The sequence below is a fragment of the Semicossyphus pulcher genome, unplaced genomic scaffold (assembly GCF_022749685.1).
Source record: "Semicossyphus pulcher isolate SPU_LCO1_2020_fin unplaced genomic scaffold, fSemPul1.0.p SCAF_8, whole genome shotgun sequence".
Lineage (NCBI taxonomy): Eukaryota > Metazoa > Chordata > Actinopteri > Labriformes > Labridae > Semicossyphus > Semicossyphus pulcher.
Genome location: NW_027211759.1, coordinates 30,239,860 through 30,267,210, shown reverse-complemented (window position 1 = coordinate 30,267,210; position 27,351 = coordinate 30,239,860). Strand labels below are relative to the sequence as shown.

The 27,351-nt window shown below is 41.2% G+C and overlaps 1 protein-coding gene across 2 annotated transcripts; it reads right to left on the bottom strand.

The window, feature by feature from the left end:
- Nucleotides 1-15: 15 nt before the first annotated feature.
- elmo3 (engulfment and cell motility 3) lies at nt 16-26,795 on the bottom strand. Of its 2 annotated transcripts, XM_069686169.1 has the most exons (21): nt 26,572-26,795; nt 19,034-19,142; nt 16,186-16,226; nt 15,989-16,061; nt 13,404-13,454; nt 12,955-13,124; nt 11,785-11,884; nt 11,529-11,680; nt 10,966-11,044; nt 10,219-10,269; nt 9,950-10,072; nt 9,055-9,177; nt 8,834-8,938; nt 8,400-8,508; nt 8,136-8,272; nt 2,605-2,768; nt 2,002-2,114; nt 1,815-1,919; nt 1,640-1,719; nt 1,483-1,563; nt 16-1,397 (listed from the first exon to the last, which is right to left on the bottom strand). In XM_069686169.1, exons 2-21 carry the CDS (start codon nt 19,109-19,111, stop codon nt 1,185-1,187), a joined length of 2,148 nt encoding a protein of 715 aa, XP_069542270.1. In that variant the 5' UTR covers nt 19,112-19,142; nt 26,572-26,795; the 3' UTR covers nt 16-1,184. The 2 variants fall into 2 exon arrangements, with proteins under 2 accessions (XP_069542270.1, XP_069542271.1); XM_069686170.1 differs by lacking the exons at nt 8,136-8,272; nt 8,400-8,508; nt 8,834-8,938; ... (10 more) ...; nt 19,034-19,142; nt 26,572-26,795 and adding an exon at nt 5,380-5,525.
- Nucleotides 26,796-27,351: the final 556 nt, after the last annotated feature.

Below are 27,351 nucleotides of genomic sequence, written 5' to 3'. Positions count from 1 at the left end.
GTTTATTTTTTCCGTATAAATCAGTTTATTCATGTGAAGTCACCCAAAGGGAACGAGTCAAAGTGAATGTTATCACATGTCAGAAATGCACTGCAGGCACAGTCGTGATCGTGCTGAAATGAAAGAACCCGCTACCAGAGAGAGGCAGAAACACTCAAACACACTGTGTGATAAACTGTAGCGTCAGTGTCTGTGTCAGTTCACGAGGAGCTGCTTGGAGTGCTTAGTGACTGAGCCTGTCATCTCAATCATTGTAGAAAAAGTTGGCTACCTTTTTATGTAATTGATCAGTTTAAGAATTAAGTCAGGATTTGATCCAACTGGTTGCATAATGTATCACACACATGTACGGTTGGATTTAAAACTTGTAACTAAGTTTTTCTCAGCATCAAACTGTTCATCACGGCAAACGTACATTTGCCTTTGGTTAAAAACAAAAAGAAAAAAGTCAGTTTGGTACCTAAATCATATTTTTTTAAAAAGAGGTCATAATGAGCTTTCTGCTCCACAGTAATTATATTGTACCACTGGGATCTGTACAAAGGTACCTGCAGGTAAATTTAAGCAAAATATTGTTTTTTAAAATGCTGGAAATGTATCGTATGTGCCACATCATGTGAAAGCACTGGGTACTAGTTAATGCCCATTACAAAAAAGAAAATAAAAGAATACGAAGACAAGAATACTCCATGTATCAGACATACTTTTAGATATATTTAAAATATAAAATGATTACAAAACTAAATTAAAGTACCATTACTTGAGTCAGTGGCTGTATTATGAGAAGAATCTCATTTGTCCAAGTGTTTTCTGAGCTGTGTTGAAGCTGAGCGCTCGTGAATGCAGACAAACATTTGTCTCTCCCAGATGAGAAGTGATGACATTAGTGCAGTTAAAAGGTAGCAGTCCACACACACACTACACATATTGTTGTAGTTTGAAATCACTGTCCACAGGTTGGCTCCTGTTCACTGTATCACTTGGATGTAAAAACGAGGCCACAGAAGAAGAATCAAAAGTCAGAGTAATAAATCCGTGTTAAAGGAATAAGTGCGTGGATGCACAGGTCAGATCTCATCACACACTCTTGTTTCAGACACACACACACACACACACACACACACACACACATATATATTTACACATTCACACTTCCAAGCTGCACTCCATTGAATGCACACACTCTACTGCTCCGTCTGGCTGAAGTCGTAACAGAAGTTGTAGTTGCTCGGTGGTTTGGGGACGACCGGCGCGCTGTCAGGGATGGGAACATTCTCCAGGTCCAGGAGGCGGAGCTTAATCTCCATAGATAGGAGGATCTCCAGCTCGCTGCGCATGGATTCACTGCTCATCTCCCTGCCCAGGAGGACGCTCAGTCCATCTGTCCACAGGCAGAACTGGCAGAGAGAGAAAGACAGTAAGAATAATGTTTAGTGTATATTAAAATGCACTTAGGAAGAAGATGTAGGAAAATAGACTCACATCAGTCCTGGAGGGGGCGATGAAGTTCAGGCTGTACTCTTCTACATCATATGTAATGCTAAATGCCAGGTCCAGCACCTCCTACAGCACACACACAAACACAGTGAGATTAATCGTGTGTCACGTGAACACGAGCGAAAAGACAAGTGCTGCTGACCTTGTTCTGTTTGCCTTTGTTCTCCTTCATGTGAGGGCAGTCTTTTCCTGTCAGCAGGCCTTTGATATCTGCTACAGGAACTGAGGGAGGAGGAAATATCAAGTTATTATTCTCATGGATAAATCAGGGCTCCAATTTTTTTAATTTTCCAAACCCCATCCGAGCTATAACTCACTTTTCTCCTGCAGTGTTTCAATCGGTGGAGTGTCCGTGTCTTCCTCAACGTCACCATAGTGCAGCATTTTGTGATTGGGCGACAGGCGGCAGTACCACAATTTATCTGGAAAACAACAGACAATCAAATACGTTGGCCGAACATGTATGCTGTTTTTTTAAGGGTGTGAGTGTTTTTTTTTCCTCACCCTGTCTGCGTCGGCTGCTGATCTTCCTGAACATTGTTCCTTGACACAGCCTGTTGAGTCTCTGCTGGCGGATCAACTCGAGCAGCTCTGGCTTCAGACGCTCTTTGAGCTCCCTGGAAAGACAAACACACAGACACTCAACCAAGTGCTTCAAAAGGCTTTGTAACATTGTATTAGCAACCCCTTTGTTATAGAAGAACTCCTGTTTGTAAAGACAAACAGAAGTAAAGACAAACAAAGACACATGAACAGTGGCAGGACAATTATCAGTTTGAATAACAGTTCTTCATTAATTTGAGGGTAAATTATGAAAACCTAGCAACCTTCATGGATGACTGTGACAGCAGCCTAATGTTACACTCAGTGTTTAGTGACAAACAGGAGCATATTAAACAACAGCACAGTCCAGCTGACCTGTCAGCTGGTTCCATAGGGGTGGAAAATATCTGTAGTCTTCAATACAGCAGCTGATTAAAGACACAGTGTTGCTGTACTTTTTTACAAAACAACTTAAATGACAAGAGTAAATAATGTAATAATGTGCACATGTGTATTGTTTCATCCAGTACTGGCATCTCATCTGTAAACATCGTGCTAACTCACAGTACAGGTGGAGCCAGAGTCTCTTCTTGGTGCAGCCGCTCTGTCTGCCGCAGTTTGAGGATCTCACTGTAGTTCAGAGCATTCACTTTGTTCTTGAAGAGCTCCAGAGAGGTCGGCTTACTGGACAACGTCCTGGTGATCTGCTCCCTCACCACCTGCATCACCTGGGGATGAAGACAGAGAGGTTATACTGTATACAGTGTGCAGCCTCCTGTGTTAGCTGGGAGAGAAGAGCAAGAAAGAAACAATGTTTATTTTAGTTTTGTTGATTGATATTACTATTTGGGCTGAGACTGACGCAGCTCCCTAACAATAAAAAACCTCTCGTTTTGGAGATACTTCCTTAACTTCAAAGAGGGTGCTTCTGTGTGAGTCTTTGACTTATAACTTGTACAGATCGTAAGAAATCTGATTTAGGGAAAGACTCCTCAGTGACATAACGCTCAGCTCTATTTGGTTTTTAGAGCTTTATACGACAGGTCTCCGTCATCATTCACTGAGAAGACTCAGTAAAGATTTCCAAATACATTTCTTGACACTTTTTGTTATCATGGCTGAGAGAGAACTTCCATGCCTAAATTTTGCACAAGTGTACATGTCCTTTCTTGTGGTGTAGAGCTTTGTAACAGGCAGCCAATCAGAAGCCTGTTTAAATTGATGTGTTCACACTAGAAAGAGCATACAGCGAGGACAAAGTTTGGACTATGAAAGAAAGAATTTAGCTCCTAATAACAGGAAATACCTGGTACCATTGACGAAATAAAAGCCCCTAGCCATTACCTTTGAGATTTAAAACCAACAAAAGAAAGTTTGGTGACCAGAACATGGTCCAAAGATTGATAGCTGAGCTTGCTGGCTGTTTGGCAGCAGGAGTACTTTACTTCCTCTCCTCAACTCTTTCATTCATTTCTCCATCTTAGCCACACCCCTTACTTTTGATCCAGGGGTCTCCAACCTTTTTTCATGTGAGAGCAACTTTGAAAAAATTAGAGTGGCCAAGAGCTACTTGCATTACATCGCTGTAATTACACGTGGCACTCCATGTTGATTCTTTTGTCGACTGAATCGTGGGTACTGCAGATGAGGCACACACACTTGTCCTTCACATTCGTTAATATAAACTTGCTTTCCCACGCCCCGTGGAAATAGTATGTTCATTGTCCATCATACATCATCACCGAACTCCTAACAGCATAACTGACCCGACCTGTCGATGGAGGTTGCTGCAACATTGCTGTGATTGGTTAGGTTCAGACGTTGACAAACTTGCCAGGAGCATCACCGTTTTTTATATGGACAGCTGATAGGCCTATCCTATTTTTCTGTATTGGAGGGAGTGGGACATCTGTGTATTTGATTGGATTGAAGTGGGAAGAGGCTTTCAAGGTGCATAATTGTCATTGGGTTTTTTGTACAGAGTCTGTGAACCTCTTGGCGAGCTACAAAAATCCAGGGCTCGCAAGCTACCTGTTGGAGACCCCTGCTTCTCCCGTCTCCTTCAATTATCAGTTACAAGTTTACACACTGTCTAATCACATAACCCCTTCCCTCCTCTTCTGACCCTCACGTGGACCCGTCATTGATCAGCCCGCTCTTTATCAACCCCGTTTTATGCAATATCCTGTCAACACCCTCACACCAACCAAACCAAATTAGTACGATCAATGAGGGACAGACTCGGCTGTTATTTAACTCAGCAGTTATGAAGGGTGAGGGAAAAATCAGCAATAAATTCAGTTCTAAAACAAATTTGTTGCAGCAATGACTCAGCATTAACTATACCAGTGTGTGTGCGTGTGTGTGCGTGTGTGTGCGTGTGTGTGCGCGTGTGTGTGTGTGTGTGTGTGCGTGTGTGTGTGTGCGTGTGTGTGCGTGTGTGTGCGTGTGTGTGTGCGTGTGTGTGTGTGTGTGTGTGTGTGTGTGTGTGTGTGTTCTGCATGACTTGTTTGTCTGAAGCTCACACAGGGGGACAGGGCTTGACCCCGGATACCCTAAAACAAGAGCTAAGGGCAGTGGGTCGAACCGTACGCCTGCATGTGTAAAATCTATAGCTTCCTTTAGTATGCATGCCTCAGTTGTAAACAGTGGAAAATCTATATAAAAATCTATAACGCTACGAGACAGCCAACGCCAGCACTATTCATCATGCTCTCTCTAACACAGTCTGCTGACCTAGATCATTCCTGTTCACACCCAATTTGAATGATTGTGAACAATCAGTGACTAAGTGTAAATAGAGCCAGTCAGTCCAGCTCTTTCCAGGCTTCTTGCAACACAATAAAGTGCTTTGATATAAATAAATGTGCGGTACAAGAAAGCATCACAAGTAATACACATGCATCAAATGGAAAGCAGAAATCTGCCTGACTATGGTTTTAAAACTGTTAACAAACTCAGAGAATGACAGATGAGTCTGTGCATCTGGCAGCAGTGAAGGTGCAGTCGGTAACACCCAGACTGTCATCCTAGTTTGTGTGAACATGCAGAGACACAAAACAAGCAGCTAGAGTTTCACGCTGTACCTCCCTGCTAAAACCCCAGAGCCAAAATAACCTCACTGCCCAGTAACTTTCACACCAACCACCCTCTTTACACTGTTATGTCATCTTTACTCTCGTCCCGTAAATCCTTTCTGTTGTCAAGTGTCACGTTTTTACCCAATCAGCCTTGGAGGACGGATAAAACATCGAGAGAGAACATTTGATAACAACTACCTGATCAAAAGCAAATTAATCCACATTACAAGCAAGAATAAATAAAAAGGAAAACCCTTACCTCCATCTTTTTTCCTGTCAGGGCTGCCTATTCTGACTTAAATCCCAACTTCAAATTTCACCTGTTGTCGACAATTAGAGGAAAGTGGCGGGGATGACGGGCAGTGAAGGTGAGCGAGAGACAGACCGAGATCACCTACATGACAGGAGAGGTGCAGGCATGTGGCTGTTTTGTAAACAGACACCCTGATACTCTGACTCACATTCACACCCCCTCCTCCATCCAGCCCCACTGTTATTTAGCGGAACCGGCCAATAGGAGCGATGACTGGCAGCTGTCTCTGTTCCCTTAAACCCTGCAGCATGTGCATGCATGCTAAACGTGTGTTTGGAGGCTGACCGTTATCACAGGGGGCGTATAGAGTAACGCAAATACATGCACAAGATTAGATGGAGGGTTTTTAAAGCAGCCTTACTCACACACACAAATACTTCTAATATATTTTCTGAAGGTAATGAAACCTAAATGTGTTGTTTCACATATTCTGACCCTCTCTTTATCCTGGGATTCAGCGCTCCCTCCAGTCAAGCCCTCTCATTCTCCCCCTCTCATATTGTTTCCAGAGGTTTTATGTTCCCTCTGTTGTTGTGTAATTACTGCTCGTGCCCTGGGCGCTTTGTTTTTCCTCATTTCCTTCTCCCTCTGTTTCTGCCGCCCACCACGCTTCTCTTTGTCCACCTAATGCCCATTTGTCCCTGCCCCAAAGCACCCTGGGTAGGGGGCCGTGGACGAAAACAAAAGGCCGGTCTGCTGGCCTGGCGCTCAGAACGCTGGCCCTGTCCTGAAAGGTCAAAGGGTCGCTGGGTTTTATGACTATCGGGAGAGCACTATGTTGATGACAGACGGTTGTGTGTGATGTTGAAATGCCGCACAGGACAAAAGCTGCACGTTCAACTTCTCAGGACGACTGGATTCTCAATATTTCTCCCAAACAAGACCCCTCTGCTGACGGCCTGGCTCAGCCTACTACCATAGCACAAGCACTACACTGTGGTCGTAAGGTCACTGTGTGCTCCTAAAAGAAGGGTAATTTCTATCTGTGGGGGCAGGCTGGAGATAGTTAGCATAAGAATGAACCAAACTTAGACAAATCCACCATAAAGCTCTTTCTTTAAGCTAAACTCTGTGTGTGTCTGAAAGAGCGTGCCCCTTTGTTAGACTTTAATTTGCCTACAGTCGGTCACAGTTCATTAACATAACTCAGGGTGGGCTTGATTTATCTGGTCAGATTAATTAACACCTACAAAGGAGCCTGTAAGAGGAGACACATTTCTCTCTTAGCTGCTGAGGCTCAGTTTCATACACGATTCATTATGCTGCAGGGTAGCGAATAAACAAGTAATTAGGGATGTAATCACAGAATGAGCCGACCACTGTTTTGATGCTGACAAACCTAATTAAAACCCATTTAAAATGTGTAATTGTGGGTGGACACAACAATTTCAACAGTTTTTTTTATCATTTATAAAAGCGTACTTGTGGTTAGTCTGGTCCAAAATAATGGCAGAGTCTACGTACTCTATGGGGGAAAAAATGATGCTATGTCACTGGATTTGTTTGCTAAATTTGAAGTCTCCTGGTTTGTTTTGGGGCTGCACTATTGCAGTGGTTACGCTGTCGCCTCATAGCTAGAAGGATAGTGGGCCTTTCTGTGTGGAGTTTGTTCTCCCTGTGCATGCGTGGGTTCCCTCCCAGTACTCCAGCTGCCTCCCACAGTCCAAAGACATGCTTGTTAGGTTCACTGGTGATTCTAAAAATTGCCCATAGGTGTGAATGTGAGCGTAAAAGGTTGTCTGTCTCTATGTGTCAGCACTGTGATTGACAGGGCGACCCGTCCAGGGTGTACCCCGCCTCTCGCCCAATGACAGCTGGGATAGGCTCCAGCCCCCCGCGACCCTGAACAGGATAAGTGGTATAGATAATGGATGGATGGTTTGTTTTTGATATGGTGGGACTAGATCTGAAACACCCTGTGTCATCTTTTTACACACACAGCGACAGTCAAAGTGCCATTGAGCCATACTGTATACGTGATTCAACTGGAAATTGATAAGCATAAAATATCTGTTTGCAGATTGATAATTCCTGCCATCTCTGATGATAAACATCACTGTTATCCTGGCTTGTTAAACACATAAAATTGTTCATCCAAATAATTCAACCTGCTCTCTCAGCCAAAGACGTGTGTTTTCTAACAGCATCTTTGGGCAAAGGCCAGTTCATTTTCAATGGTACCAGTTGATTTAAAGCATGTTTAGAAAACACAGTTTGTTGCTAGGTCGTCTTCTTTTTTACACAGTGTTCCTCCTGCTGCATCTTTATGAGGTTTTCCCCAGCAAATTTTAAGGCAGATATTGGGACACTGTTACAGTACAGCTGGGTAGGTCCACTCTTTCAGTGTATTTATGTATGTACAGGGATGTGATTTAAAACTGTAAATAATGTTACCATCCTAAATATACACAGGATGAGATCATTTAGGGGTTAAAAAAACACTGCTGTGATATTTGTTCCCCAAACTTCACAATTATTCTTGAATCCTCAAAGAAATTCTTGGTAATTTTAGTAAATATGAGAATCTGTGTTCTTCCTGAAAGTTACATGAGAAGATAATAACCACTCTTATGTTTGTATGTTTAAAATGAAGCTATCAGCAGCTGATTAGGTTAGCTTAACTCACAGTGCTAAGCATGGCACAAAAGTTGTTACTAGGCTTTTAAAAAGAATCCATGCCATGCCAGGACATGCTACTGTACCTTGTCGAAGTCCTCCTGTGTGGCTCTCATCTCCTTCCAGGTCTTGTTGAGCAGCTGAATGCAGACACAGAAAAGCTCCTCCATCAGCCGGTCCTGACTGAAGAAGATGGGGTGGTAGTCAGATCCCGTCTCTGAGGCTGTTCACGAGGAAAGGATGGAGAAGAAGGGGGTCAAATGCAACACAATGCAGGATAATTACATTTAGCGTTGGTATTGACTTGATGTTACAAATTTATAGCATTTATAGATTGGAGGTAAACTTACGAGGCTCTCCGATTCTGAGGATTTCACACAGGATGAGAGTGAGCTGGATGCTGCTCCTCGCAAACGGACATTCGTGTTTGTCTTCCCTACTGCTGTTCTCAAGAACAAACTGGGAGAAGAAAAAATGTAATTACAAATCAAATTTTAGTTGGTTATTAAGCCTCTGTCATAGAGCTTTACAACTTTTCATTTGTACTTTTATCATGTAATAGACAAACATTAAATGAATAAGTTGCATGAATAACTCAGGATCAGGATAAGGTGTTTCAAATAAGGAACAGTTCAGATGAATGGCTTACTGCTCAAGGATACTGACATGATATTAATTATGATATTGCATAAGTAAAAAAATGTTTTGATAAATGTTTTACTGGGCCATAAATATAAATCAGAAGGATGACCTGTTGAATTAACAGCAGATAAATCATGCTCACCCTGCTGTAGGCGTCAGGATAGCGAGCGGCAAAGTAAAACATGGTGTCCAAGGCTAGAAGACCAGGAGGCGTTCGCACCAGGTCCTGACCAGGGTTACTATTGTTCTGAAAGGTCGAGAAAGAGAATGTTAAAGATGAAAAGTACATAGGTACGAGTATTGATAAGAGTTTTCATAGCACAAAGAACCGTTACAGAATAGTGTCTGACAGCAGCCACTTACAGAGAAGCCGAGCTTCTTGAACTCTTTGGCGCAGAGCGAGCGTCGCCTCTCGTTGCTCAGACTGTTCTCGCTTTCTGTCTCAAACGCTGCCTGACGCAAACCATGAAGGATGTCTCTCTGCTCCTGGAGTGACAGGCACATGAAGGAAATAAAAGGTTGAGACTTAATACAGTGATGGAAGATGAGCGGACATCTCTGAGGGGATTTATTGAACCTAAAAGACAATAAATTGGTTTATAAAGAGTTTTATAAATCTGTCCATGACTTCCATCCACCCATCCATTATCTACACAGTGTATCATGTTCAGGGTCGCGGGGGGGGTGGAGCCTATCCCGGCTGCCACTGGGTGAGAGGCGGGGTACACCCTGGACAGGTTGATAGTCAATCACAGGGCTCACCCATCCATCCATCCATCTATCCATCCATCCATCCATCCATTATGTATACCGCTTATCCTGTTCAGGGTCGCGGGGGGCTGGAGCCTATCCCAGCTGTCATTGGGCAAAGGGCGGGGTTACACCCTGGACTGGTCGCCAGTCAATCACAGTGCTGACACATAGAGACAGACAACCATTCACGCACACACTCACACATAGGCCGATTTTAGAGTCACCAATGAACCTAACGAGCATGTCTTTGGACTGTGGGAGGAAGCCGGAGTACCCAGAGGGAACCCACGCATGCACAGGGAGAACATGCAAACTCCACACAGAGATTTGAACTGGAAAACCGGGATTTAAACCTGGAACCTTCTAGCTGTGAGGCGACAGCACTCCCCGACATATTAAGATTAATATTTAACAGAACAAATCACATTTTAAACCATTAACAAATTAGTTAGTGGGTTTAACAGAAAGTCAGTAATATGTTAATTAGCAGTGTGTTTGTGCTCACTTGGCTGTAACAGTCCAGAGGCGTCCTCATGCGAGGCTCCAGGTGATTCAAGGTAACTGACTGCAGCACATAGAGGTAGTGGGCCATCTCATCCTGGACTGAACCAGAACTATGGATGATGTTCTGCAAAAAAAGGATAATTTTCTTTAATAAGCCAGTGTGTTGGGTTATTCACACTTCTCTGCAAATAACTGACTTTTTTTAATCATCTTTTCACTGAGATACAGAAAAATATGTGTAATTAAAATGCAAATAAGAGGATGATTTACTTTATGAATGTACTGGCGGAGATGCTTCTTATTCAGGAACGCAAACATTTCCTGCAAAACAGAAGACAAGTAACATGAGAACAAAGTGAGCATAAGTAAATTGTGTTACCGGGGTGCAATGCCGTGTTTCTAACATGGGGTGGCGACATAGCGCCAGGCACTGATTAATGGGCGGGACAAGTGTTGGTGTGTTGGACTTTGACCCCAGTGACGAAATCAGCACTTGCTGGTACATGCATCTCTAACCCAACCTCATTTTGTTCAGGATTTATTTGCTGATAAGAAGGATGGATTTGTTGACCTACTGTAAAAGTGAGGAAGTGTGTGTGTGAGTAACAAAGAGAGTCTGAGAGAAAGGAGGCTGGAGGCTGAATAAAGGAACTGTTTCTGTACAATAAGAGAGGAGCAGGGGAAGAACAGAGGAAGAGAAAGACTCGACTGTGCAAGAAGTCGTGGCGCCTGCAAGATACTGATTCGGGTGTACAATTAAGGCCCAAATAAACTCTGCTTATCCCAAGTCACATGCATGCAACTCTCAGTCTGGGTTAAGATGACTGAAAATAAAAACACCAGCTAAGTTAAAGTATGCAGAGCGCGTACTGACTTAGAGCTGCAGGCACCAAGTCTGGACGTAACAGACAAACTGAGAGGCCCTGAAACAAACCAAATACCTCATTGTCTGCAGGGTGAAAAGTTTGAGTAGCTTAAGAAGTTAGGAAAAAGTGTGACACAGTTGGACAGCAGCACCTGTCTGTCTAAGTCCCCAGCTGTTTGTAGTAGTGCCATAAGTAGGGCCATGGCTTTGGTCTGAATCTGCTGGTTCGTCCTGAAACAAGCCCGAGAGGAGAAAGTGAGAAAAGCACACAATTTACATGTTCCACAGCTGCATGAAGGAAGGAAAACAAGCTGAAATTAAAAGATGTTTATGTGTTACAGGTTTCAATTATCACATCGACACATTCCAAATCAAACTGTGAAATCTTGCTGTGATAAAAGGCAGTTATGGTGTCAGAATGAGCATTTTACATATTGAAAAACTTCCTGTTACAGAGACAATGCCACCACACAAACACGTGCAGGAACCCTACCAACCCACAGAGGTGACACTGTCTGTTTGTTTTCTCTTTCACTTCAACAGTAGATCATGAACATGCTTTTATTTCTTCCTCAAACAGAGAGAAACACAGAGGCTGCCTTCTCTTTGATTTATACAGTAATTATTCAAATGGTAAATGGTAAAATTAAGGCTCACACACATTCAAGGACTCAAATAATTTAAGATAGTCAGTCCAAATCTATGTGTCACTTACACCTGGAGGTGAGCGATGAGCCTCTCCATAGTGACTTCCTGTTTGACCTGCAGGAAGAGGCTGTGGCTGCTCAGCACCATGCTCTCCAGGATGTCCAAGGACACCTGCTGTATTGATGCATCGGTCGGCTTGGCGTTGACGAAGCCGGCAATCTGAATGAAGAGAGGAAGAAGGAGGGAAAGGAGAAATTTGGAGAGTAAGAGGGGCTGTATATGCAACCAAACAACAGACAGACACAGAGTGGCAGGTACAGCACCTTCTTGATGAAGACAGACGACAGGTTCTCCCAGGAAACTATCCCATGATCCATCAGCTCCATGAAGCCCGTCAGCGTGTGTGTCATGATCACATTACTCCTAAATGACACACAGAAAATATTTTGTACATTAACACACACATTGTCAAATTACAACAGAAGAACTGCTTGTGTGGAATCCTTTCAGTAGTTTAGTTTTAAGCCTTAATATTTATTCTATCTATCTACAAGCCTTCAAGCATTTGACGGAGCAGCGAGGATGAAGCTCAGTGTGCTGCAGAGATGTCTGTGTTACCTCTCATCATGGAAACCAGTTAAGACAAACAATCTTATACACTTAAACTGAAATTGGAAGAGAATATGGATTATATGGATATGGACGCAGGCAAATGAAACAGTGTCAAAAGAAAAATCTAATAATGCTGTTAGCAGACAAATGACAAGATAAAAACAATAAATAATGGAAACAAATTTCTACACACATAGAAAATGCAATTTAAGCATCTTTAAAGCCAAAGAAAAGAGTCGAGGGGGCAGAACTGATGCGAGGAGGCAGCAAGTTCCAAAAGGAGGGCCCACAAGTGAAAAGCGCAGTCACCCCTGAGTTCCCTCAGGTCCCTGAGCCCGAGGGACGACCAGAAGAGACTGCTCAGAGGACCTGAGGGATCGTGGTGGGGTGTAGAGAATTAACAGGTCTGATAGATATGAATGAACTGATCCATGGAGTGACTTAAGAACAAGTAGTGTGACTTTGGTGTTCATTCTAAATCTAACAGGAAGCCAGAGGAGGGAGGCGAGAAGGGCAGAGATATGCTTGCACATTTAGCAGCAGCGATCTGCACATACTGAAGACTTGAGAGGGAGGACTGACTGACCCCATGTACAGGGAATTTCAGTGGTCCAGGCATGAAGCAATAAAAGCATGGATCAGTTTTCCAGATTGGAATTTTAAAAAACAGTCAAATTTAAGAGAAGAATCAAAAATCACCCCAAGGTTTATTGCTAATAGTTTCACACATGATGTCAGTGGGCTGAGTTTACAAACAGTTACTGCAGGATGTGCTGCTTCATGTGTGTACTGATATCTATCTGATGAAACAACATTCCACCCCAGCAAAGGAAAATATACAAGCACAGACACACACACACACACACACACAGAGTACTAACTCATTAGAGTCCTCTACAATCTTGACCAATAAGAGGTGACCGTCCCGGCTGATGAACTCCTGAGCAAATGTGACGTCTGTGGAAACGCTCGCCAGTTCCTTCAGCGAGTCGCAGCGCACGCCTGAGTCTGAGCTTTGGATGCCTTTGAAGAGGTCTTCTGCACAGCGACCCTGCGCTCAGCAGCATCAACAACACACACATAAGAAACACACAAGCTCACATACAACAAACTCCTTTTCCAGTTAGTTATACACACTTTTTAAAATTTAGCTCTGTAAATCAGTAGTGACAGATTAATGCTGACTTATTCTATTGTCCTGCATGCAGCTGATTCTGTAAATCATGCAGAATGAAAAATCAAAGGCAAACGCTTCCAGAGGTCTGGAGGAATGTGAGGAGAGTGAGGTGAAGGAGTTGTGTGGCTGAGAGCCCGGGTGATGCAGACTCACCGGTGCCTTGGTCAGACGCAGAATGCAGCCGTTCTTAATGTCCAGACGATTCTACAACACGCAAACAAACAGATACACACACACACACACACACACACACATGCAAGCAGAGGAGAAAGTATATAAATAACATAAACAGTGAAGACTGCAAGGTAGAGGAAGTAAGATGGTTATAAATAGAAGCCCCCCCACAAACACACACTGCATATAAACCTTTACATAGAGACATACTAACGGTAACTGATACACAAGCTAACACCTACACACAAACACAAATATCATCATCTATAAACTGCTAGAAAAGCTATGACCATTTAGTAGCAGAGGGAGAGACAACAGAGTTTGATGACAACATAGAAGAATTGGTTTGTGTGTAAACTGCAGAAAGATTAAAGCTCTGAACCTCCTGAACAAAAACAGTTTCTTCTTAGGAAGCATTCATGCGCTCTCCTCACAGGCCATTGGATACATGTTTTGTGCTTTTTAAGGGTTTGAGGGCGTGTTGGTGTAAGCCGGCCCAAAATTTAACTTTAAACTGCGGAGATTACATATTTACAGAAACAATGCATTTTCCTCCTCCAGTCTAATTTTATTTATTTATTTAACTGGGACAATACAGATAATAGTGGCTACATATAAAAAGAAAGAAATGTACAAGGACTTGTTACGGCCACAGCCACACCCCCTTCCCTGTGTGTGTGTGTGTGTGTGTGTGTGCGTGTGGTGTGTCCTCTAGGCTGGTTATCTCATCCACCAGTGCTGCCTGCTGGAGCAGATTGATTGGCGCGCCACAAAGACAATCCATCAATCAGGAGAGAGCACCCACCGACTCACTCCTCTTAAGGACCTGTGCAGCTCGTCATGAAGAAGAGCTTTTTGACCGAGACCTGATCGTTTCTGTGCCCTTTTTATTTGTAGACTTCATTGTTAAGTAGTGAATATAAGATTGTGAAGAGGCACTCATTTAGTCCAGACTGGGCCAGGTATAGTTTAGTATTCACACAGGCTCACTTCGCTCATAAATCATTTTGTTAGACACACTAGGTTTCGGGGTGCTCTTCACTTGTTGTTTGGTTTGGGTAGTCAGAGTCGAAAGTTTGGTGTATTTTCATTTATTTGTTTCTCTATAGCAACACAGATAGCGTTTTTAATTCCAGTTTAGAGTTCTCCTTTTGTTGTACTTGTTGATTGATTTGATCAGCACCCACAGGCCCTTTCAATTGCACATTTTGCCTCACTTTTTGTTTCTGTTTCCAATTTTCCTTTTTTGTGAATAAATAACTTTGCTTTAACCATAGCCAACTGGTTTTTATGTTGCTTCCCTTTTCCCGTCACGAGCTGGGGCGTAACAGGGCTTCTGGCTAAGGCAATATTCATCTCTGTCCCTGGTTAGACTTTATCAGTTCAGAAAAAACAGTTGGATAAAAAAGATGAAGGACAAAAACAACTAAACAAGCAAAACAAAGTGTGCATGTTTCTCTGCATGTTTGTAATGTACATACAAAATGAGCATATAGGTGCAAAGGTGTATGGGCATGTGTATGTGACTAGTGGACGCATTCAACAATGTTACAACCGATTCAATTTAATTCTCGTCTTCGTTGTTGAGCTTGCACTAAAATTGTAAAAGTTATTGGTTTGATGGCCAAGATTGTGCTCACATGTGCACTTTGCATCACTTTGACAAAGGCAGAGCCAAATGCGTTAGACTCGAAGGTAAGTCATAAATAGGTACAGAAACTCACAAGTCTCAGTATGTCATTGTTAAATTTGTGTTGAAGAAAGTACTGGTGTTGAATTGTACTTGCAGACTCTGCAGCTACTCTGAGTTCAAGTTTCTGCATCAGTTTTGAAAGAGAGTGATGGATTGCTGCGTCACTACTCTTAACCCGAATAAGGGAGGAACATCTCTACACATGGAAATTTCTGAAACTCGACCGCTGCTTAGAGCAGGAAATAATCAATTATAACACAGCCGCAATCAAGCCAAGTGTTTCTCAGACTCATCAAGCAGCCGCTTATAAACAGAAACAGCTGTCCATGTCAAATCTGAAAATAAGCATCGACTGTGGGAGTTGTAAACATAAACGCTTGCTGTGAGTTTCACTCTGTAACAGCAGCTCACTTCTATCAGTCTCACTGCAGTTATAATTATTAAGGGGAAAAAGCATCTGTCTCTGCATCTGTCTGATGGTATTGTGATGTCTTCTGCAGCCCTGCCTTCAGCCCAGAGAGGGGGAGGGGCTTCAGTGGCAACCTTTAAAAAGGTTACTTGACACCAAGAAGCTGAGTGTAGCTCCAGCTGCTTTTTCTTTCTCGCTCCCTGCTCTTTGCTTTTTCAGCCAGTCCTACACTTCAAGAGCATTAACGACAGAGTGTGACCTGGGCTTCAGGTTGAGTCATATAATACTCACAAAAGCAGACAGTCATTGCCAAGTTTTTACTTCCTGGATTTACAACATTCTCGTTTTAAAGCTGACTCAGTTCTATTGCTCAACGTCTTCAAGATGTGCTCCAACATTTAGCAGACTGATTTCCTGGTGTAGATAAATATTTGAATTGATTTGTAGATATATGTGACTCACAGACTCAGTGATGTACGTCTGAACTCCATCAGCGTACTGCAGAGCGTAGTTGTCAGGACCTGGGAGATTCCAGCTACACACACACACACAAACAAACAGGTTTTAGGTTTCATGGTTAAATAATTATGATGCCAAACGTAACCACAAAGACAGAATCATGGCTGCAAAACAAATCTGATCCATTATCATGAACTTACCCATCACACACTTCCTTTATCACAGCAGACAGAGGCTTTTTCTGCAAGGAGACACAACAAAGCAGCAAGGCGTCAAACACGGTATAACATATAAATCCAAACACATCATAAAAAACACACCTGCTGCTTATATGTGGGTCATAACATCAGGACTGAGCAGGCTGTACAGTGAGAGTATTTTCTCAGACGGAGCTGGACACATGCTTCAGTAATGACTGGCTGTTATGGGATTACGGTACCACAGCTATTCTCGCTGGCTGCAAACCTTGTTTGCTGAGAAGAGGAAATCCTTGAGCTCCCCAACACTTTCTGAACAATGTTACCCTCAGTGCCCAGAGCCCTCTTTGTACGTAAATAAAGCCAGACGTCTTCCATGTCTGACTCTCAGCCATCCTGCCTATTAGTGGTCAGCCCCGCGGTCAACCAATCAAAATGTCCCTGGGTTCTGTGGTAGACCCAGAGGCTGCTCTGTTATTAGTGGCAGCCAATAAGGTCGACCAATCAGAGGTGTTTAGTGGAGACTGCAGGGCAAGGATTGGTTGTGATGCAAAATAAAAATATTTTGAGGAGAGAAAGGACGTTCACCTCCAATTCAAAACTCCTGAAGGCTCAATTTTTATGCTGCTTTAATGATCACCGAAACAAAAAGTCATGAAAATATTGGTTTCAAGTATCAGAGCTTGAGAAGTGAGTGAAACTTTCATCAGTTTAAGTTGTGTTTCATTTCTCAGAAAGTTTATTAAGTACCTGTTAAATCCATTCTCTCAGTTCAAACCTTCTCAACTGATATACCATATGTGACTGAGGTTAAGAACCCTGCTGCCTGAGATTCAGTTTAAACTACAACTCATGCATTTCACTTGCACATTGACGGAGAGCTTCCCCAAAGTTTCTGGAAAGACACAATCGCACACGAGAGACCAATCTAGTGAGTGGGCTTAGAACCAAGGAATGACATTAGCATCTACCACCTGCCAAATATATGGTTTAAGTGCTAATCTCGAAGATCTCATTCTTTCATTCTCTTTGGTGGCACCTATGGCGACAAACAGTAATTGCGAGAGCACAATTCCCAGATATCCAGACAGTGTTGCATGGTCTAAGGTTGGCTCCCTTTGTTACAGTTGTAACTCTTGATTTTCCTGGCTGACGGTCGCTTTCCTTTTCAGACTGTTTGCCTTTGTGTCGAGTTTGTTTCTTTTTCTTTGGATTTTCGCTTCTTTTTGAAGTTGTATCTGTAGTCATCCATCTTTTCTTTGTTTGTTCAGCCATAGTAGATTACTGTTTACTCACAACACTTGCAGAGACCAGAAAAGCAGCCGCTTAGCTCCGCCTACCCTCTCTGGCAGACCAACCACTGCTGGCTGATGGAAAACGTGTCACTAACTAGGCGCCACCTTGTCTGTAATACTGCAATGCAAAGGCTTTCATCAGTGGGCCATAGGCTCAATCACCATTGTGTTACCTCATTTGGCGATAGATGGTGACTTAACAGATCTCCCAAATTACTACTTTAATGTTGGATATGGGAGGTAAAAAATTGGTTGTGGTTGTTGTTGTGGGTCCTGCAAAATATTGGTTTATTTATATTTCACAATGAATCCATATAAATGTAATAAAAATGTATCTATTTAATATTGAACCTGTTAGGGCTCCATCGCTAAGGTTGATAAAAAGCATTAGAAGGTGTACATGACAAAAAAGGTTAAAAAAAAAGGACCTGTTGGTGTAACTACCAGTCAGTGACCAACGTTTGTAAGCTAATGTCAATATGTTTAGCCGCAGCAGCTGTTATCACGCTTCAGTGTTAAGGAAGTGGGGATAGTCAACTTCTGCAGGCAAACACACCACACAGTCAGGCCGAGGTTTTATAGCAACAGTTTGCTCTTATTGTTTTTTTATTTTCCAGTGTGACAACGATTATATCAGCTTTTTAGTTTTTAGTTCGATTGGATATTTTTGATCACAGACACTTTTCAGACACCTGAAAGAATCATTCACATAAAATGGTCCTCAAAGCAAGTTCTACACATCATTTTTTGAATTTGGTCATTTTTTATATGAGCGAAAATGTAATAGCTCAAGGTACGCATGTCCAAAAGTGTCAAATGCTGCTGAGCTATAAATCTTTGTTAGCATAAAAAATTTTTTACAAGCCAAATTTGATTCAGTGCACTGTATATGCTCCAGTATATGTCTGTTGGTCTGCCAGTCAATGTTACTGCATGAAAAAAAAGAATCACTGAGCTATTTTTATCTGATTAGTTCACAGGGTTGGGATTCTTTCTTGCCCTGAATTCAGTCTCTCAGGTACCTCTGACCAGATTGTCAACCCCTTCTACCTAACTCCCCTTTCCACATCTGATCCCCAGACAATGACCAGAAAATCAAATTCACACGTTTTCAATACGTGCCCCCTTTCACACGTAGTGAATGGGTGAAACTTTTTTGTGGCCAATATTTCTGTGTAAGATTTGTGACCGGCCCCTGGGAGTTCCCAATCTCCCCTCATGGTTAGGGTTTTGGTCACTTTTGTGGTCTTTAGGTTAACCAAGATCAGCAACTATAGCAGCGTGAGAGGAAGTTCTGGCTGAAAGGCTCAGTTAGGCTCAGTTTACAGTTTAGAGTTAAGAGTTTCCCATGGTGGTTCACTGACAACAGAATACAGAAGGAAGCTGCAGCTGAGAACAGGCAGACACTGTGGTACGATGTGATATTAAGATAAAAGCTATTGAAACAATGAGCTAATTCATTCTTCTTTACCAGTGTTTTGAGTTTTAAATGAAGGAAATGTGCAGTGTGTGTGTGTGTGTGTGTGTGTGCGCGTGTGCATGTGCGTGTGTATTACCTGGTCCAGTTGTATGAGCTGGGGGTAGGCCCCCGGCATCTGGATGGCTATCTTCACTATGTCCTTCTGTTGAGGCATGTTGGCACCTCTTGACTCCACCACTCTCAAGCTGTTTATAATCAAAGCGATAAAAGTGTCAAAAGAAAGTGAGTCATCACTTAACACACACTACCTTTCCAAACGGAAATTTCATGGACTTAAACATCTGGAACCTGATTAGAAAAATGTTTCATGGTGATCTCATAAAAAAAAAATCCCAAACAATAAAAAATGAAACAGCTTTTTTGTCTGCTTTTGACAAAGACAACTCTGGGAAAAGTAAGCATTATTTAATTTCACAACATAGGCCACAGCTTTATTCAGATCGTGGGCTTGTTTTGCAGAGGGAACATGGGTCACACACTTTGCAAAGGAAGGAAAAATTTAAATAAATAATCAAAGCCAAGATTAACTTTGATTGGACTTACAATACTGACCTGAGTTTATTTTAAATATTTAAAATACAGTATTTTAAGCATTAGCCTATTATTAATATAAAACTAAGATTAACTTTATTGATCCCCCAGTCAAAAATGTTTAGTGTTATTGTCATCAACTGTCATCCAAAAAAAAAAAATCTATTCTTAATAATTAATCTAATCTTACATGTGGCCTGACAAAATCCTGACTATAACTGATCCTTGTTTGTTTGAAGTTTAAGTTAAAAAGATCTCTCATGCAGTGTTATCAATAACTGAAGTGCAATGAATTAAATCCCACGATATAGTGCTGGAAGTCTACAAGCTCCTGATGTCATGCTAGTGTTTTACACCAGGTATATTAAGCTACAATGCCTGGAGTTTTACGCCACACAGACGGGAGGAAGCAACGTTTCACAGTCACTGCCTGAGAGCGAGAACAGAAACACCCGGTGTCGTGGAGCCTTTACGATTAAATAAGTGTTACAGGTTAATGACTGCATCCCTAGATGGGACTACAAATCCCAGGATTATATTTCACAATAAATCTCGTACTACGATTTTGTAGCTTGGTCAAAACTCTGAGCTGTGTACTGGTGATAAACAGAATATTAATTAGGGGTGTAAATCTGAAGTTTCATAACAATATGATACATATATGTTCATAATATGTTATGACATTATTTGCTGATAAAGTCGGTTCATCTTTTGCTGATTAAGTAAGGATTCAATAGAGTTGCTACAATCGATATGAGATGATATCGTAGGTCGATCTTTTCTCCACATTTAAATGAAAAAACAATCTCGTCTTGTCAAAATAAAGAAAAGACAGCAGCATTTTCAGACATATCTTAAAGTTGACGATATCAGTCAACGTTTTTACTTTGTATCATTGATACTTGATTGTTGATCAGTGAATGGAAGTACTGATCCAGATGGATATATTGTTACACCCCTAACATATGCATATCAAATAATACATGTGCAAAAATGTGGGCCTAGTCTCGACGTATGCTAGAAGGAGATGAAAAGGGGCGCTGGTTGAGCTCAGTTGGAGGAGCGGGCACCCCATATATAGAGGCTACAGTCCTCGACGCACTGATCGCAGGTTCGACTCCTGGTCTGCTGATCATTTGCTACATGTCATCCCCCCCTACGCCCCACATTTCCTGTCTCTCCTGAGTTATTCTATACAATAAAGGCAGAAGCCAGAAAATTGTAAAAAAAAATTAAATAAAAATAATTCTGTTCAGCTGAGAATTTTTTAGGCTGAGGCTGTGTCAAAGTGAATTAAAGTTCAGTGATTTTGGGCGCGAGTTTAGTGCAGCAGTTAAAACAGCGGCCTATAAACAGAGGCTATAGTCCTCGATAAGGCGGCCCCGGGTTTCAGTCCCACTCTCGGCCCTTTGCCGCGTGTCATCCCACATTCTCTCTCCCTGTTTCCAACACTATCCACTGTCCTCTCTCTGTAATTAAAGGCATAAAAGGCCAAAAAAATAATTTTAAAAAGTTAAGTTATTTTAAACCAAAATGAAGTAAAAAGCTAACCAACCGGAGAGTAGCCATGTCCCTGTGAGGTGATCCAACCGGCTGAGGAGTTTCATAAATGACTCATAGCAGTTACAGCAGCTCTCATTTTCATTATGAAGCTGAACAACATTGTTCCTCTTTCACACTGTGTTTATGGTGCACTGAGTAACGCTCAGAGGGCTAATTACTGCCTGTACACGCTCTATGGATTGTTCACTCCTTCTTCAGTACTTTCAGCTTGCACACACACAAACACACACACACATGGATCATACACACTTCCTCCTCAGCCTTCAGACAGCATTCCCAGAGGATACAGAAGAAGCTCTTGTGTTTCCAACCCTTCCCCCTTCCTCCTTGTCCTCCTCCGTCTCTCCCTCGCTGTCGGCACATGGAAACAATACAGCTGGATCTGAATTCTTCTGTACATTCATGAGCTCACGATGAAAGAAATAGAGTCGAGCTTGTGTCTGCTTGTGTTCGGTGCGAGTAATAACTCTTGGATAGTTCGCATTCCAGTCGAAAAAAGAAAGCTCTCACAGTTTACGGCGACTTTCAAAGCAATATTCCTGTCAAAACAACCAGACGCCTTAACTGTCTTCTCACCTCACTGGCCCTGAGGCCTCGTCTTTCCTGATAAAGAACAGCTTCAAAGCAAGAATACACACGGGAGGAGTCCTGCTGAGTCTTACAAGATCATGCAAACACAATCACATCAGGTTTGTTTTGGGGTAATTTACTGCAACTAGACGGTCCTGGAGTGCTGTAATAATTTCATTCGAGCAAAGGTCAACCTCCCTCAGACAAATAACAATGAGTGTGCGGCCTTAATCTTTCAGAGATTTGGGGGAATGTGGGTTTGTTCTAGAGCAGCTTATGAGTCAGCAAATTCAAGTGCAAACTCTGGGTAATGGCACGTCATGTCTTTGAAACAACAAAGACCGTCTGTTGGCTGAGCTTCAGTCTGAGCTCTAATGATGAATGTGTCTCCATGTGTCTATCAGCTAAACCAAACTATTGCTTAGTCTTCTATACAAAAATAAAGGGAAGGTCGCGGTTTCTCAAAGGTGTGTTTTGGGCTCTCTACAGCAGCTGCATGTTAGGATGTTGTGTTTTTCTACACATTGGGCTTTGGGATGACAGGATTTATGCGATTCACACTTTTAGAGTCATAAAACCAGTTTTTAAAAAGGCTAGATATTAAGAAATGTTAAAGAATTCTATTGGTTGTCCCAGCACTTTGCTTCAGACTGACATATTTCAAGTTTAGGGTTATAATTAAGGATTATTTTCATTGTCTATAAGTGTATTGATTATTTTCTTGATAAATCAATGAATTATTAGGTCAAGAGAATAAATGGAGAAAAATGTTGAGCAGTGTTTCCCGAAGCTCAAGATGACGACCTCTAATGTCTTTTTGCCCACAACCCAAAAATAATCTGTTTACGGTCACAGAAGAGTAAATAGAAAGGAGAAAATAATTACATTTTAGAAGCTAGAAACTCAAATCGATTTATCAATCATCAAAATTGCTGGTAAATAGTTAATAATACAATCGACTTATCATTGCAGCTCTTCTCAAAAGCTTATGTTGTTTCAAAAAGAGTTTGGTTGAGCCTCCTCAGAGACATTAATGCACACACGCTCCCTGAACAAGATAAAGGATTTAGAGACTCTGTCTGGCTGTATTGTTTTGGTACAGACATTCAGGGTTTGCTGATACTGAATCCTTATAACTTTTGTTGATGTGCAACCAAACGCTTTAGACTTTAGCCCAGACTTTGGATGGTGGCATTATACTACAACCTACTAAGTGTTTTCACACCCACTGAGTTACATTCCCTGCTGAAGATTATTTACATTATGTGAGCATTAGGGATGGGACAAAATATCGATACAGCAATATATCGTTGTCCTGACTCCTGATATACAATTATCAATGACGCCAAATATCGATATCTTTATTTACAAATATTTGGCTTTTTAACAGATTTCCCTGCGATTTTGACTCACAGCGTCACTACTTCGTGACTGACATGACATGAATGAGGGTAACATGAACCGAAATTAATTGGCCGAAGAAGAAGTTGACAGCGGGATAATGTCAGACAGCGGTGAAAAGAACTTTAGAGATGCACCAGCCACAAATCCAAAGTGCTAATTTGTTTTTACAGTTGTTTTTTAGTTCTGCAAATTTAATTTAGAGACTCAAATTCTGTGAAACTGACACCAAATTGCTGTGAATAAATACATTAATCCTGCACGTTACCTTTTACCTTAGGGGCCTTTTGTATTCTTCAGTTAATCAGATATTGTGATGTAACATTACATGACTGTCTTGGAATATATCAGTTATCGCAGAATCGCTTTATTGTGATATTATCATTATCCGGGGCCACGTATCGTATCATGAGTTTACCTGCGATAGAGAGCATTTAGCTCAAAGTGCCACTGTGACAGCCTCACAGAGCTGTTAGGATGGCTGGAGACTTTTAGCTTTGTTTTCCTGCACTTTAACTTGGATTTCTATTAATTTAGTCATAAATGTTTATTTGTATATAATTAATGCTGCCAAACAGGTAGAGATGTTCACTTTTGAACTTATTCAACAGTTGAGAAATTTGTCTTAAAGGACAGAAAAAGCAACAACTACAATGATGTTGATAATGCTATCTATGTTAGCATTATCAACATCATTTTTCTCAAATATTACATGACCGCTGGTTTAAGTCAACAGTTAAATCGCGTGTCCATGACAGAGACTACAGTCCTCGATGCGCCGGCCCCAGGCTCAGCTCCCATACCTCAGCCCCTTGCTGTGTGCCATTCCCACTAGCTCTTCCCCTGTTTCCAACACTACCAACTGTTCTCTCTCTAAATAAAGGCATAAAAGGCCAAAAAAAATTATTTAAAAATATTAATATTACTAATACAAATCTACATAAGGGCTGTGTATTGGCCAGAATCTGGAGATACAATATGTATCATGATTCATGGATTAAAAATCAATATATTGAGGAATATTGGCATACTGTAAGCGAGGAAATAAATGGCGAATTTTTATTCTAAATATAGGAAAAGTGTCAATCATTGTATGCAATCACAACACTGGTATCTGTATTTATATGTATCACTGTCGTTGCAATATCCAACATCAGGGTGCTACTTTAGGAGTGCTAAGATGTTAAAGGAGTTACCAATAAAAGAGTAAATATTCCATGATAACATGTCAACAGTGTTTCTGAGAACAGAAACAGAATCACAAAACAGAACCTAGCAACACTTTGTTTGGAGCAGACATACAGTACTTTCTAGTCTGGTCACAGTCTGTAGTAAGTTAAATCATACAGCAGGGAAAGTGGCTGATAGATAAATAAAACAAAAGTTACTGTGTAAACCATCGTGGGGCTAATAGCTAGCTAGTAGCAGTCTTCCAGTTAGCTGTGTTAACCCGTTCATGCTGCTGACAGAGCACTATGAGTCTATATCCTGACCTGTCCGTACACGCTCCAGGCCTCGTGTAGAGCTGGATAGAGCTCAGGCCTTCATTACAACAAGATGAAGCTCGTTTCCCCCCTTTCCACTGTTGTAACCTGAAGTCTGACTCATCACATGTATTACAAACTAAATCTAATCGTATCACTCTCTGTTTGGACTACCTGTTGGAAGAAGTACAGGACAGTGGGGACACTTCCACAAAGGCCCTCCTCAAACATATTTTAAATACTGTCATGTAAGTGATTCTGAGTTTGTTGCACACCTCAGCTCATGAAAAATGCTGATCACTAAAATCGTTTCCTTTCTTAACTAGAAGAGGGAGGGGGGGTTTTCATTTCAGTCTCCAAAGAGGTTAACCACAGAAGTGAGTGTGCCTGTCTGTGCCTGTCTGTGATGTCCCCTTCATTAAGTAACACGGAGGCTGAAACGGCACCTTCTGTGCATGTGTGTCTGATTTAAACAGAAGTGAGGTGAAGGTTATTACACTGATCTCAATGTAATGGTTACGGTTCACATAATAAACCAGTTATAATTAGTTATACCTTTTGTTGGAGCTATCCTCATTGTTTTGTACAATTTGATTATTTTACATTTAGTCATTTATTTAAGTAAATATAGGATTAAGCTTGATACCATTTGTTTTATAAATATATTTGAGTATTTAGGCTTTTATTTTGATAGAAGTTAATATATGGGCAGGTAAGATAGGATGGAGGGGCACCAAGAAGGTGAATGGTAAAAAAAAAAATACCAGGACCGGCAGAAGATTATAAGACAAAATTGTTGAATAAACACAAAAGAAACTGTATATTTGCCTGGACCATGACAGTTTGTACGATCCTGTGTACAACCCACCCTCCCCGTGCAACAGTGGCTGGTTTGATTTTTGTTGGTTGACAAGGCCAAATCGCCACTATACCTTTAGTTCTCTTGTAATATCACATCCGTTACACTTATATCCAGTTAATGTGGCAGCAAATAGTAAATTGATGTATTTAAATATAAATGTATTTATATTCTGAGGAAAAATGCCACAAATGTACTAGTTTCAATGTCTCAAATGTAATATTTTCTGGTTTTCTATGATAGTTAACAGAAAATTGTTGGTTTAAGTGCATGGTTTGGATAAAGCAATGTATTTTGAAGGCATCATCTTGGACTCTGATATGAGTTTTTCATAATTCTTAGACATTTTGTAGCCCAAACAATAAATCTATTGATCGATAAAATAGTAAACAGAATAAAAACGAATTAAAACAATTATTAGTTGTAGCCTTATTAGGTTTAATAAGGAAAATCATAGAAATTGTAACCAGGACACACTAACAGACTTTTGTAAACAGACAGATTGTTTACATTTTAATACATTACCATAATAAGGGAAGTAAGATACAGTACAGGGAAATCTGTCTATGAATAAACCTAAAGCTGTCATACTGGAAACACCTATTTCCCCTTCATGTCATAATAACTTCTTTCACAGAGGGTTAAAAACGACTTTAGAGCTGTTAAGATTAAACTGTCCTCCATGTTCAGCAGCTGTCAGTGCCTGTATTCTCTTGTGAGCACTTTGCTTCATTAATCTTAAAACCACCAGCACGCCCAGACCTTTTGTTAGCCTGCAGACTCACAGTGAGTCTCAGACCCCCTGGACTGACAGACCCCCACCCCCCTATGCAAGTGTGAGTGAGTGAAGGGGGAAGCTCTCAGCTGCCTGAAATTCCTAACCTGACAGTGTACCTCACACACACACTTACACACTTAATACATCTGAAATACAGGATTAATACTGTGGTATTTGAATAATAAAGATTTCTACTGGGAGTAAGTGAATTCTGACTCTTTTTATAAGAGGAAAAATTATATAGCCCATAACATACAGATTTAACACTAGTTTGAAACCTATTATTACAATACCACATAAAGAGGCTGAACTGTTGCTAACTATTAAAAACAGGTATGACTGTTGTAAAAACTTTGAGAAAAGAGACAGGATAAGCTGTGAAAGAAGTGTGAGAGTCAGCTGCAGAGCTTTTTCAGTCTGCGTCCTACCTGAAAAGACAAGTCTTCGCGTTACTGTCCTGCAGGGACCGCCGCAGTCGGAGCGAGAAACATTTGCAACTGTCCTTTTTTACCCCCTTCAACAGGAACTAACTCAGTCCGTAGAAGCGGGTTTACTTAGTAAAACATCTGAACTGCTCGAAAACAAAAAGAAACTCCTTTCAATAAGTTTTCAGGATTTTTTTTGTTGACTTAAAAGTTCCGGGTTGGTTGGACTCGTTCTGTCGAGGGTTTCAATCAAGCTAACCGGGTTTAGACAACGGTTTTCCGGTTATGGCTTTCAAAATAAAAGTCATCCTAATCTGTTTTAATATAAGAATTAGTGGAAAAATACAAAGAGAAAGAAAGAGAAAGAGCTGTCAATATTAATGTATTAATTTCACGGCATTAATTATATGTTTAAGTTTCCAACTTTTGGCAGACAGCCAATACATTGTTTATTTCTTCAGCATCACAGTGCTTTTACTTTGAAAGAAAATAAGTTCTGGAAATGTTGTTGCTATTATTGCTGAGCTACACCACTTTTTCTTTCAAATTTCCAAGAAGTTATATATGAACTAATTCAAAGTTCCGGTTAGGGTATGACTGGTTACAGCCGCCCCCTACTGTCCCTCCTGTCATAATGTTCATGCTTGCTCAACACTACTTTATTCAGTAATATATCCAGACCTGTTGAAACCAAATAAGTCCTAGTGGCTTATTGGACCATATATTAATTATATTTCTGCACCTAATGTCTTTCTTCTGACCCTTCAATTATTTTAAAGTTTT